General features: G+C 38.0%; 1 protein-coding gene across 1 annotated transcript in view; it reads right to left on the bottom strand.

Moving 5' to 3' along the window:
* The window catches only part of LOC126100727 (midasin-like), a 426770-nt gene that overhangs the window by 319223 nt on the left and 93963 nt on the right, over positions 1–13584 (bottom strand). Inside the window, exon 18 of the mRNA XM_049911346.1 lies at positions 5340–5510. Coding sequence (XP_049767303.1) covers positions 5340–5510 — 171 coding nt within the window. The remainder of the gene's footprint in view (positions 1–5339; positions 5511–13584) is intronic.

Below are 13584 nucleotides of genomic sequence, written 5' to 3'. Positions count from 1 at the left end.
GTATACAGACAGGCTTTTCAGATGAAAAAAAAAGGCAGTATGAGTTGCAACTAAGGTAAACAAGAGAGATCCTTCTAGCAATTTTTCATAAAATATAGAATAGTTATCATCTACTCTATGTCTATTCAAAGGCAATAATACCTGTTAACTAACACATGGGGAAGGGAAAATTTTCACAGAATTACAAGTAATAAAAAGACTGCAGACAACTGACCACATACAACAGGGACAAAGTTTTTTACAATACACTACACTCTGATATTAAGACAGCTAATTTAAATACCTTAAAGAATGAACAGAAGCACTTATTAATATTCATATTGTATTAAAAAACTGAATTGTAATGTATCCCGGTAAAACCATTAGTGTGAAGAGCCGCAAGCTTGTTTTTGGAATGGAAAACTGATAATTTCTGAGTCACTTTTTTCAGAAAGTGATGTATTTTAAAACTATTTTTATATAAATGGAAGACTTTGTCTTTTCTTGATAAAAGAAGAAAATTTAGTACAACCATATCTTATCACATAAGTAATCTAAAACTATGACAATGTCTGAAAGCTGACTGTTATATGGGCAGTGAATAGATAGATAAATAAAAGTTGTCGCAGGTGGTACTGCTGATGCTGTCAAGGATTCAGCAGCCTACTTGAGGGGTGTTTTGGCAGAGTTATTTTGAGAGACTCATATCTTAATAAACGCTAACTGGAAAACTGAACAAGGGCAATAACGCAGAAAGGAGGAAGAAAATGTTACATAGATAGTCCACTGCAGTTGCACTTTTAGTTAGTTCCTGTTTGGTGCACCAAATCCATAGAGCAAACACTACATACTGAAATGTACAGCATACATAAATCTCTACATATGGAGTAATGCCTAGCATCTACAATTTCACCACTGTTAATTTGATTCTATCACTCACGATGAAAACCAACAGGGCACTGGAGAGAGGTATTTTCAGTTTCATTTATCAGTCAATGATTATTGTTCTCTTATTTTTTTTATTTATATTTTATACAATGCAATCACCTGGGCACCATGTCATACAAAATATAAAAAAATAAAAGAACATAATGAAATACTTAACCCCCAATGACAGTGTCATCTTTTCGAAAATGAGAAGTGTTTGAACACATGACACACTGTCAGAACCTGTTAATCTGTTTATTACATGGAAGCAAAAGTATATTTGCAGTTTTTGCAAGAAATCTGCCATACTACTAGAAGACACTGTTTTGGTTGCAGCACTGGTTACGTAGTTTTGGGATGACAGAGAACTACTCACTACCACAGAGGTCTCAACTGCGTGCAACAGTATCATCTGTAAACAGCGTTATTGAGTTCCAACATTATCTACCAGCATATTTATGAATGTGGAGTGTTCTGTTTTATTAATACATGGATTGGTCATGGTGGCTACATTACTTGGCGCCCCAATCTGCACCTCGACATCTTCGATTATTGTTTGTTGGCTTTGGTGAAGAGTAAAATATAAATATAAACTTGTTTACACATGATGAAATACTTGCTCCGATGATAAAATAAACTTTTTTGGTGCAAAAGAATGCTCACATTATCTTCAAAGCACAAGATTCACTTTTTCTGACAAGACGATACGTGTGATGAATAGAACACTGGAGTTTTTGGAGCCTTTTGCAACTTTTAACATCCAGTAAAACATTTATTTTGTAGATTTGTATGAACTGTAAAAATTTCTCTCTTTTGAAAATGAGCATGAAATGATCAGTAGCATAATAACATATATATTCAAGCAGTTAAATCTCCACTGGTGTTGAAATGTTTTTCACAATAGATCTGAGTTTCACACAAAGCAAACTAATATCATTATCTTACAGATCATTGAACAGTTCTCCTCCCAGGAATATCAGGACAGACATACAAAAATGAACACTGAAAAATAGCAAACTATTTTTGTTATAACAAAAGGAGAAAGTTCCAAAGAAATTTGAGTGCCATGATGCCATTCCTTATACAACATTTATACCAATATATTCAGAAATACGTCATGTAATTATTGCAAAATGCCATTTTACATACTGTGTGTTATGTAATGTATTGCATGCCAATAATTACCTTTCCCTCATGTTTAGTCATAATTAGTTGACATGACTGGTCTCCCATTATAAAATTACTTTCTCCCCTCCATTAAACAAGGTTTGGTGACTATCTATATATATACAAAATTGAGAATCATCTACCTGTATTTTTCTTAAATCTATTTGTGAAGCAAATCCTTCTGCCTTAAACACCAAAGGAACATTCACTGTCATTTCCAGGTGCAAGACACAACTTCACAGTATTTAGTGAGTTATGAATTTCATTGTACAAAGCTATAGTATCCCATATCTAATGGCCAACATTTATGTAGTATGGGCAGGTTTTGACTCTGTGATTTAGAATGTTTAATGACAACAAATTCAGAATATCAATGGCAAACTTTTTTAAAGATCCTACTCAAGTCACAATATGGCAAAGAAACTGATGAATATTTATTAGATTTATTTACCACAGACCTCAGTTTTCAAACTTAATAAAGGTTTACAACTATAAGCACACTGTGTATTAACACAAATCAAAGCACATTTACTTTAAAAAACAGTTATTGAAAATTATGGGAAAAAATGAACAGGACAGAAGAATACTTGTATGTGAGTACTCATCAAATGGAGGCAGCACTGAGCAGTCAGTGGACAGGAATGTAAAAAAAGGAGGAAACTACCTAACTTTCAGAGAAAGCACATACAACCACTGTATTTCCCTGACACTATCACATGATTCTCAGTCACCATGTTCACATGGGGCTCCCAAAACTGGATTCTGTAAACTGTATCTTGTTGGTTATGCAATCACTCCAATATTTCTTCTGGAACTGTGGTTATAGCTGTCACATTTCCTCTACCACAGTCAATTTTCACTAAGAAGTACAAGCACAATCATTTCTGAAATGTGTTTAGATTGCCAAGTTACGTATTCTGTTGGATAAACTGGACGGAGCGACTTATTAGAGTGATCACAAAGCTGTATATCTGATATTTACTTGAAGAGAAATGGCCATTATTCTGACTAAATTGGAAACTAGAACAGCTGATTTTCAGAGGCCATTTGTGTAAAACAACTGATTCATGACTTTTTTTTTTTAATGCCTGTCTGCTGCTTAGTGCCTCGCCCTGTTTCACAGATTTCACTGCAAGTGTTATTGGGTTTTACAAATTAGTCAAAAGTCATGGCAGTTTCCCCTAGAAACCTTGAAAAAGCATGGCACTAAGAGTGTTAATATTTTATTAGAATCTCAGAGTCTCACAGATTAGAATAACACATACACAAAATGTGGTGTCACCGCCAGACACCACACTTGCTAGGTGGTAGCCTTTAAATCGGCCGCGGTCCGCTAGTATATGTCGGACCCGCGTGTCGCCACTATCAGTGACTGCAGACCGAGCGCTGCCACACGGCAGGTCTAGAGAGACTTCCTAGCACTCGACCCAGTTGTACAACCGACTCTGCTAGCGATGGTTCACTGACAAATTACGCTCTCATTTGCCGAGACGATAGTTAGCATAGCCTTCAGCTACGTCATTTGCTACGACCTAGCAAGGCGCCATTATCCTTTGCTATTTATCTTGTGAGGCATGTACCGTCAGACCGATGTTCACCAATTATGGATTAAAGTTAAGTATTCCAACAGCTATGACCTTTTTTTTACTAAACTCAACTTCCTTAAATGTTCCAGACCTCGCACCAGCCTGCGTGAGCTTAACGCGTGCTTTTCGGCTATCAATCATAGAGGCTTGGCTGTCTTGCCAAGTCACAACACAAAATGCATATGGAGTTGACACAACACTAAAACATCCTTATGAAAAGACTTTTACTCTCTAGTTATTACTTATGTAATTAATATTGCATTTAATAAGAAGCTGAACAGTGAATCAAAGGTCTTACCATAACATGGTGACTCAAGTGAAATATACACTTTTGTTTGAACAAGGTTACGTGATTGAAACTAGTGAAACTCAATGATTGGCTTATGAGTAATTAAGAAAAAGCTAAAGTGGATAAAAAGTATCCTGATCCACTGGTCAATGGTGGTCAGACTGTATTGTTTTGCTTCACTAATGACAAGATGCACCTTCAAAATTTGGTTATTTTGTTAGCAATGGCTTTTAGTACTAAGAAATAACCATTTATTATCACGTCTGGATGGCAAGAAACAAGTTTTGTAGAAACCAAAAATCGAATTGTTAAATAATAGTCAAAATTTAGCTAGCTATTTCTGGAATACTAGGAGATGAATATTTAATATGATACAGATTTCATATAGTTTCAACAGCAAAACACTGTTGAAAAGATGAACACAGTTATGGAACTGGAAAGTTGGAGACAATATTTCTAGAGGTTTCAAAGGTGTTCATCATTTTTAGATTATTTGCAAGATGCACGATTATCTTTACATATTTCACTGGTCAGAACATAATGTCTTTTTAGATGCATTTCTTACTCATCACCATACAGATATTACTTAATGATAAAATGTCTTAGTCTGAATTAACCTACAACTGTTTTCATCACTCGTTCCACTACTGGAGTGGCCACTAGGGAATTTGAGGAGAGTGGGAGGGCAGGGGGTGGCTGAAATTCAACGTCCAGTGTTGTCTTCTGCTGATGTGGAACTGTGCCTCATTGTTGTGGTTGATACCACAGCAATTTTGACATCTCAAAATGCATGATGATGAGCAAAAGATGCTCGGAACACATTGCAATGTGTTGCATTAAACACAAAATAAATAAATGTGACTGGTAGCAGAAAAATACAAACAATTATTCCATACAGTAACCATTCTTAAAATTAGCCAGCATGACAATAATTAATTTAAGTGTAATATTCTAAGATGAGACATCTAAGATAAGACATCTTAAAACCAAGTAACACAGTGTAAAGTCTGTTGACAAATTAAATGGAAACGGAAAATGTCGGACAACTGATCTATTTCTTCTTCCTCATCCCTCTCCACTGCATACGATACGAAGGAGGGAAAAATTACATAAAATGAAAATGCAAACAAAAAACAGAATAATGGCAACAATCAACATTTTGCAACCTGATATTTCAAAGAATGTCAGAAAAAGGAATACTCACGGTAACTGTGATACACAAAACAAGAAGCAGTTTTACAGACAGTGGTGTCAGCACAAAGAGCTGTAGAAATAGCAAACTTTCACAAGGATCTGTTCCACCAGTATTTTCTGTTCCAAATAAAAGGATAGTTCTACCTATAAACTGAAATTTTACTTACAATAAGCACTGGACAGAGATAATTACATACCTCCGTCTTGTTATCTTCATCTGCTCTCTCAAAAAGTTCATTCATTACTGAAGCAAGTGTACCAAGCAGCATACCATATTCACTTTTCTCGGCAAGTTGGCGGCTGCGTCGCCGACATTTCATAAACAGTGATTCCAAGTGTGGAAGGACATCACCCGTTGTGAAGAGATTCTATAAAGAATGAAAGAAAAACAGTAGGTCATATTTATCGATTTTCTCATATTTAGGCTATTACTGGATACGAAGAAAGATATTCAGAGGTATTTTTTTAGATAGCTATTTTTCTTTCTGTTTGAAAGTTTGCAAAATAACAATATTCTGAATGTAATTCCACTCAAACTGTCAAATATGAATAAAAGAAAAAACAAAATGGTTCAAATGGCTCTAAGCACTATGGGACTTAACAGCTGAGGTCATCAGTCCCCTAGAACTTACAACTACTTAAACCTAACTAACCTAAGGACATCACACACATCCACGGCCGAGGCAGGATTCGAACCTGCGACCATAGCGGCAGCACGGTTCTGGACTGAAGCGCCTAGAACCGCTCGGCCACAGCGGCCAGCTAAAGAAAATACACCATCTGACCGAGTGAATAACATACTTAAACAACATGAAAATAAAGGGTACAACACAAAACATATGAGGGGAAAGGCAAAGTTTTAATTACCTCCTAAAAAAAGTATGTTTCATTTTTTTAAAGATCTGTTTTCTGTTCTGGTACACAATGAAATCCGCCCTGTTCAGTACTGTAGCATGTCACCAGAGGAGATCAAACAAAACACTGCAGCACACATTTGTGGTTCCTGCAGATTCACGAGCAGTCTCTTGCTGTATGTAGTGTCTCTTTCTTCCAATTTCTATCAATGAAGTTTTTCATCACATCTGTTACCTTCCTGACAGTCAAATAAGCCTGTGACCATTAACAACACCATCCTTTATAGACAATCAGTGTCCCTGTTAGTTTGATGAGATGTAGGTCAAGGCACTTGAGCCGTACTCAAGTATCGGCCATTAGAAGTATTTTGCAGACAAGCTGGAGTTCCCCAAGAGTGAATGTTTCCAAATGTTTACTAGTTGAGTAACTGAAGTGGGACCTGCATATTAGCCCAGCATTCACCTAATTGCATGTGAACACATACACACAAAAGCCAGGCTGATCAGCACACTGGTTCCTGTCATTAATCCACCAGGCGGATTTGATCCGGGGCTGGTGCGCCTGCCCGAATTCCGGAAGCAGTGTGCTAACACATGTGGCTGTCCAGGAATGTCCATCTCTCTACTCACTGTTATTCTCATATGTAGGGTGCCCCGACAGGAATGATCGATATACGGGATACGACACGAACACTTATTTAATGCAAAAAGATTCGTAAGGCAATATGCCCTATTCTGGATGGTATCAGTGATAGAACACATTTCACGTACATTTGTTTTCGGGCTAATGGCTTGCAAGTGTGCGTCTTACTCACTGAACCTCTTGGTCATTTTATTCTAGCCCAACATACCTTACTGCTTCTTTGCTTAGCATTTCTGTCTGCCATTAAACTAGCCCATTAAACACACACTTGTACACAGTATGTTGTGAGTGAAATAGTGTGAGGGATTGATAGTGTGTCTGAGTGTTGAATCAGTTAACTGTGATTGTACCTGTTCCGGTTAAAATGTCACATATCCACACTAATGAAAAATATGTAGATATTGTGTATGTTTATGGTTCAAACACCTTGTCCAGGCCAGGTCCAAAACCCCATATCCTCATTTCTGCACGAAGTCAAGGCCTTCAATCTCCTTCCACTTCATCTGGTCCCCTTTAGTCAAATGTGTCACCTTCCTGGACATTGTCCTCCACCTTTCTGACAGCTCCATCAATACTTCTGTTCACAAGCCCACTACTCATCAATTTGCATTTTGAATTCTGTCAACCCTTCCACACCAAAAGGACTGCTGTATAGTCTGGCCTGACAAAAATTATCTTGCCCAGTATGCTGAAAGCCTCACCAATAGTTCCAAAAGACAAGTGCCATCCCACAACTCTAGTCTGCAGACAGATTTTCAATGCCATATCCTCATGGATGATAAATTGTTTAGACAAGAAGAGACTAGAAGCTTTTGAAATGTGGTGCTACAGAAGAATGCTGAAGATTAGATGGGTAGATCACATAACTAATGAGGAGGTATTGAATAGAATTGGGGAGAAGAGAAGCTTGTGGCACAACTTGACTAGAAGAAGGGATTGATTGATAGGGCATGTTCTGAGGCATCAAGGGATCACCAATTTGATATTGGAAGGCAGCGTGGAGGGTAAAAATCGTAGTGGGAGACCAAGAGATGAATACACCAAGCAGATTCAGAAGGATGTAGGTTGTACTAGGTACTGGGAGATGAAGAAGCTTGCACAGGATAGAGTAGCATGGAGAGCTGCATCAAACCAGTCTCAGGACTGAAGACCACAACAACAACCTCACACGTCCCCAATCCTCCCACCACCCCAAAAACCAGTTTCAAGGAAACACCCTCTCATCAAACAATATCATCTTGGACAAGAACAACTGAACCGTATACTTCGCCAGGGCTTGACTATCTATCATCCTACCTGCAAATGTTGACGTACTACCCTGAATCCTTTTCACATCTCCTAAAGTAAAATTTGCTGTCCACCTAATCTACGCAGTATTCTGGTACAACCCTATGCCGTAACCAAACCCAATCCTGTGCTACATGGGCTCTATTCCTATGGACGGCCAGATGGTAGACCTGTCCAATTCACCCACTCAGAACATCCTTCTCCAGTCCCGTTACAGCTTTATCCTACCCCATCAGAGGCATGGCAATATGTGGAAGCAGCTGTGTGGTATACCAGCTCTGCTGCAATTTCTGCATAGAGTTTGTGTGTGTATAACCACCAACTAGCTGGCCACCTGAATGAATGGCCACTGCCAGATTGTGGTAAATAGCAGAGTTTACCACCAAGTTGTGGATGTGGATTGTGCCGTTGATCACATGTTAGAGAACAATGAATGCTTCACAATCCGTGCCAATTGCATCCTAACTTCACCTGTGCTGCACCCACACCCTCTTCACCACAGACTCTCCCCCTCCTGTTTTATCATCCCTTCTCAATCCACTCCTCATCATCATCATCATTGTGTTCTGCACAAACTCACCGTGTCGATATCAGTGTTTCGAATTCGTATCCCGAGCACCCTGCGACGAAGCGAGCTGGGTTAATTTTACTTCCCCTCTTGTTTTGCTATCTGCCTCCTTAAATTTGTTTTTTCACTAATTAGCATTAACATACGTGAACATAATTTGAATTTTCATAAAAGAGAAAGGTTGGCCCTCAATTTTAAACAATATAACACCATATATAATTTTAAGCTTAGTTTTATGTATGTATTTGATTTTCTAATTTATTTTGACTATTCCTAATTAATACTTTCACTATAGGGTGAAATCAGTAATTGTTTCCTAACTTAAATTCTATTGTCGACATATAAACAAATATAAATTCTGTAATAACTGTAAACAATTGGAAGATGAAATGCTAGTATTCTCCGAGTACCTATTTGGCCGGAAACATGTTAGCAAAACCAACCCTTCATTAATTCCAAAGTAATTAAAAGTTTTGTCAAAAGTATTATTTGCGTTACTATATATGTAAATTTAATGATTTAAACAAATAATTCGTCCCAAATCTTGCAGCAGAAGAAACTGTTAAAAAGACGCAATTTTTTGATGTATTCAGTTAATTGAATGAAGTAATTTTAATTGCAATTTCAGTAAATTTAACTTTAAACAATATGTAGTTTCAGTACCTATTATTGTGATGATATATAAGGGCCCAATTTTTGGTCCTGAGACAGTCAGTCCACGTCTGAGTTTCAGACGAGAAACCTGTGTTAGTTAGAACAAAAACAATGCAACCGTAAAATATGTGCTAAACGATTAGGCTGTGTGTTGAAGCAAACTGACAGTGTCTGCTCCATACGTACCCTTCTATTCTTCAAGAACTGTGAGCTGTGTGGTTAAGTTTTTACTGCTCATAGATGTTCAACAGTCAACTATTGTAGCAATATGTGGATGGTTCACCTGCTAACTATTAATGAGGCTTAGAACAATATTGCCCTGGCCATATATAACTGTGTATTATTAGGGGGTTGTGGAAAGTGAAAGTAAAAGACTGTGAAACATAACTGTGCCTCTTTCGGCAACATCGTTTACAGTAGACAGTACTGCACATCCGCCACCTATTTTTTCAGCCAGTACGTCGACATAGAGGATAATCACAAATGAACTAAATAAAGCTGGCAGAACGGTTACAACCTGCTGCCCCTCCCGTGTTCCTATCCAGTACATCTGCTATCCCCTGCTGAGCCGACAGCAACATTCTCCAACCCTCCCTCATGCTCTTCACCTCCTTTTCCCCTCACAACACAATCTTTCACTCCAGTCAACCTGCAGAAATGCAGTCTCAGCATTGTGTATTCAGTCAACACACTGTAGCTGTACAGGCAGGCGTGCGTGTGTGTGTGTGTGTGTGTGTGTGTGTGTGTGTGTGTGTGTGTGTGTGTGTGTGGTGGCAGGGGGGGGGGGGGGGTTGTCTACATACTAGCTCAAAAAAGGTTTTGTCCAAACGATGGGAAAGTTTTCACTGTCTTATTATGTGCCTGCCAATGACTCATGCCTCTGCTCTTCAGTAAATTATTAACTTTATTCCTAAATTATTTACAATCTTACAAATATGCATGTTCTAAAATTTCTAAAACTAAAATTTACAGGTAACAGAAATGGAGATTAATGGGAACTGAGTAAAAGAAAGTCCTTGTGTAGCTTTCCCAGGCATCCGAATGGAAAAATGCAGCTAATGTCAAAAAGGCACTTATTTGACAGACATGCAGTACGAATATTGTGTAAAGTCGATAACCAAATATCTTGAAGAAGCTGCCTCATGGACCTCAGGGTTCTTGCACTTACATGCCAAAACATTTACACTTTAATGTTATCTGTGGTTCAGAATAAAGAGGGAATTCAGAATGAAATGTGAAATTCACAGCCACAATCCCAGTAGCAAAAAACAAAACTTTTCATGTATACTATGCAGTCCTATGTAGGGTTTGGAGAGGAGTGCTATACACTCGTGCAAAGACTTACGCTGTCATCAGGCATCAAATTTATTATCCTCAATTATTCACATCTAAAGTAAAAGGATACCCACAATTTATGAAGATATTTGGACTTGGATACATAAATTATGGTTAACAATAAAGAAAATATCTAATAGGTTATTAACCTGTCTGGGATAATGATGCCCGATGGTATCTGAGAAAGAGCAGCGGCCTTAATTTTTTTCAACTAAGATATATAGCAATGAAGTAATCTAGGATCATTTCCAATAATTATCAATGCAAGTACATCAGAACTAGTTTTAAATGGTTGTGTTACTTGATACAGAAGTAGCTTGCAGTAAGTAGCTGCTTTTGCCAGTTGATGTAAAATTTGAATCATTCCACATCACTAGAGGCTTTCCTTCACTATGGAATTTATCGACTATTATGCGTTAATGAATGCATATGACTTAATGATTTTGAAAATTAGCACTGCAGCTTGAAGCTGACTTGATTAACCTGACTAACCACAGTCTGGTTGTCAATTTATTTATTTATTTATTTATTTTTTAAGTACTGATCAATCTGCAAGAAACAAAGTGAGCCCAACTGTAGAGGTTTAAGATGATATTTTCAAAAATATACCAAACAAAATTTACAAAAGTAATATCCTTTGAAACAAAGGTAAGTGATTTTGTAAATAATTTAAGGAGAAGAGGAAAATAAATCGTGAGAGAGCAAGAAAGGATGGACAGCATGAGGTACAGGATGGAAAAGGCCAAATGATGTGGCCCGTCTTTTCTTCCTTTCCTGTATAAAATGGCAGTTCATGAGACAATCTTGGGAGAACAGATTTGAGAAATGTAATGCAAAGCAATCAAGTGCTGTCTGCCATGTTTCTGCATTGTATTTCTCAACTCACAGTAGAACTTTTTCCCAGTAAGTTTTTGTTGGGTATGTAAGGAGATGTCAAAGGAGTAGCTCCATGGGAGGTCCTGCAAACCAATAATGCCATTATCTATTTTCACAACACACAAAACTGTAAGTAGGTAAGACACTGAAGTAGTTGCATCAATTCCCAAGTAATTGCACGCTCTGTCCGTGCCTTTCCACATTATGTGTGCATCATAAATAAAATGGCTTTGATTCGGAATCACCCAATCTATGAAATATCTTGGTCCCTCCTTGAAACTCCTTTCAAAATAGGTCACACTCCTGAGAAGACACAGGTGCAAGACGCAACCTATGCACACACCCAGCACATCCTATTTGTGTCATGTCATATCCTGTGCCCTCTGGATACTCATCCCCTTCCCCCCCTTGGAGCCAGCAGTCCTCTTGGCATCAAGAGCTGCTAGCCCTCATCCCTGTCCCTGTCCCACACCCACACCCACCCCCTCCCACCCCTGTCCCTGTGTGCCCTACCTCTTCTTCCTCTGTAATATACCCCCTTCACAATAAACCTCTCACCCTAGTCGAGATGAAGTGTGGGTAGAATGTAGCCAACTGAGACAATGTGCATGAATAACTATGGTGTGTGTGTGTGTGTGTGTGTGTGTGTGTGTGTGTGTGTGTGTGTGTGTGGGCGCACGCGCACACTTGTGTATTCTGTCAGCTCTGAAGCATATTATGTCCCTAAGTTTAGCAACTTTCCTGTCTTACCTATGTGCATATCGACCTTTCAAAGCCTTTATTCCTTCCATTACTTATATTCTACCAAACATTTTCCACTACCTCGTGCACACACTGCATTGACATTAAAAACTGAAACAAACAGTACTGATATTCCACAACAGTGTGGACCATCAGTACTGTGTATTTCTGTTTTTAATACATCTATTTTCCTCCAATTACTGATGCATACCTGCCAACCTACAAAAACCAAAAATCAGGAGATTCAGTTTTAAAAATCAGGAAAAATCAGGAGATATGGAAGATCAAAAAGCTGTGGTTCATTTTTGTATACACCTAAGACAACTGAAAGGTTTTCCTTTAAGGCGCCACAAAGCTATATAATGGCTAAAAAAAACATATAGAAACATTAGAAATACCCAAAATGTTGATTCCGTAACCCTTATTTGTAGTTTCGACCAGCTAACTGCTGTTAGGTTGGGATGTTTTTTGGCATTAGAAAAAAAAGTATGATTGCCGTAAAACAGCATCCACCATACTGTTTTGTGACACACATGAAAACTGTAAAAATAGTCTTGCCAACTGGTTCTCTGGTGTATGCTGAAGTCTTAACACAACCACTTCTTTTTTTATTTTTCAGGGGCAGCATCTACTTTCTCCTTGTACGATTTCACATGTTATATCTCTGAATGTTCGAAGTTAGCTAGTATTACACATTTTCAGGGAAACTATGTCATTACAGAAATTCGTAAAATTCTCCTATTTTACTCTAGCTATGTAGCCTATTAGTACTCAGTATTAGCAAGAAACATTGGAACAATCATGAGAACATGTAAAATACCTTCAAATTGTCTCGGTGCTTTTTTTGTTCCCACATGTTTGGAAACATCACTTTTTACACCATGTGATACACAAATATCACATCGGCAAACGGTAAAAAAGGCGAACAATGGGCCTTTCCTCAACTCGATAATGCACGGAAACTATTCCGAAAATTGTTTTAAGAAGACAGAGTTATATTTTTTGGCCATGTTTAAAAACAAAGCCCCAAATCAAAACACTACAACACTATGCATCAGCACACGTCCAAGCAGAACACTGTGCACTACCGAGGTTACTAAATGTGCACTACGGGACACGGGTACATCTTCGACAAAATGCACGGGAAAGAGGAAGAATAACTAGCGATATATAAATCGCGCGCGACTTCTTGATTTCTATAAGCTTCGATACGTATCGATTAAGGTCGACTAATACGCAACGAATTCCGGCAACTGGCGAAAAAAGAAAATCTGAAATGGAGGGTTTTCAAAACAAATATCGTAAGTTTGACGATAACTAGTAAAAATTGGGAGAAATACTGGAATAATTGAGAGGTGGGAGAAAAAGTGGAAAATCGGGAGTCTCCCGCCTAAATCGGGAGAGTTGGCAGGTATGATGATGGAATAATCTACACTCTATAAATCATTCATTTTCTTGTTATCCTTTTACACTAATCATTTACT

Source organism: Schistocerca cancellata, chromosome 9 (assembly GCF_023864275.1).
Source record: "Schistocerca cancellata isolate TAMUIC-IGC-003103 chromosome 9, iqSchCanc2.1, whole genome shotgun sequence".
Lineage (NCBI taxonomy): Eukaryota > Metazoa > Arthropoda > Insecta > Orthoptera > Acrididae > Schistocerca > Schistocerca cancellata.
This window is presented reverse-complemented; position numbering and strand designations above follow the sequence as displayed.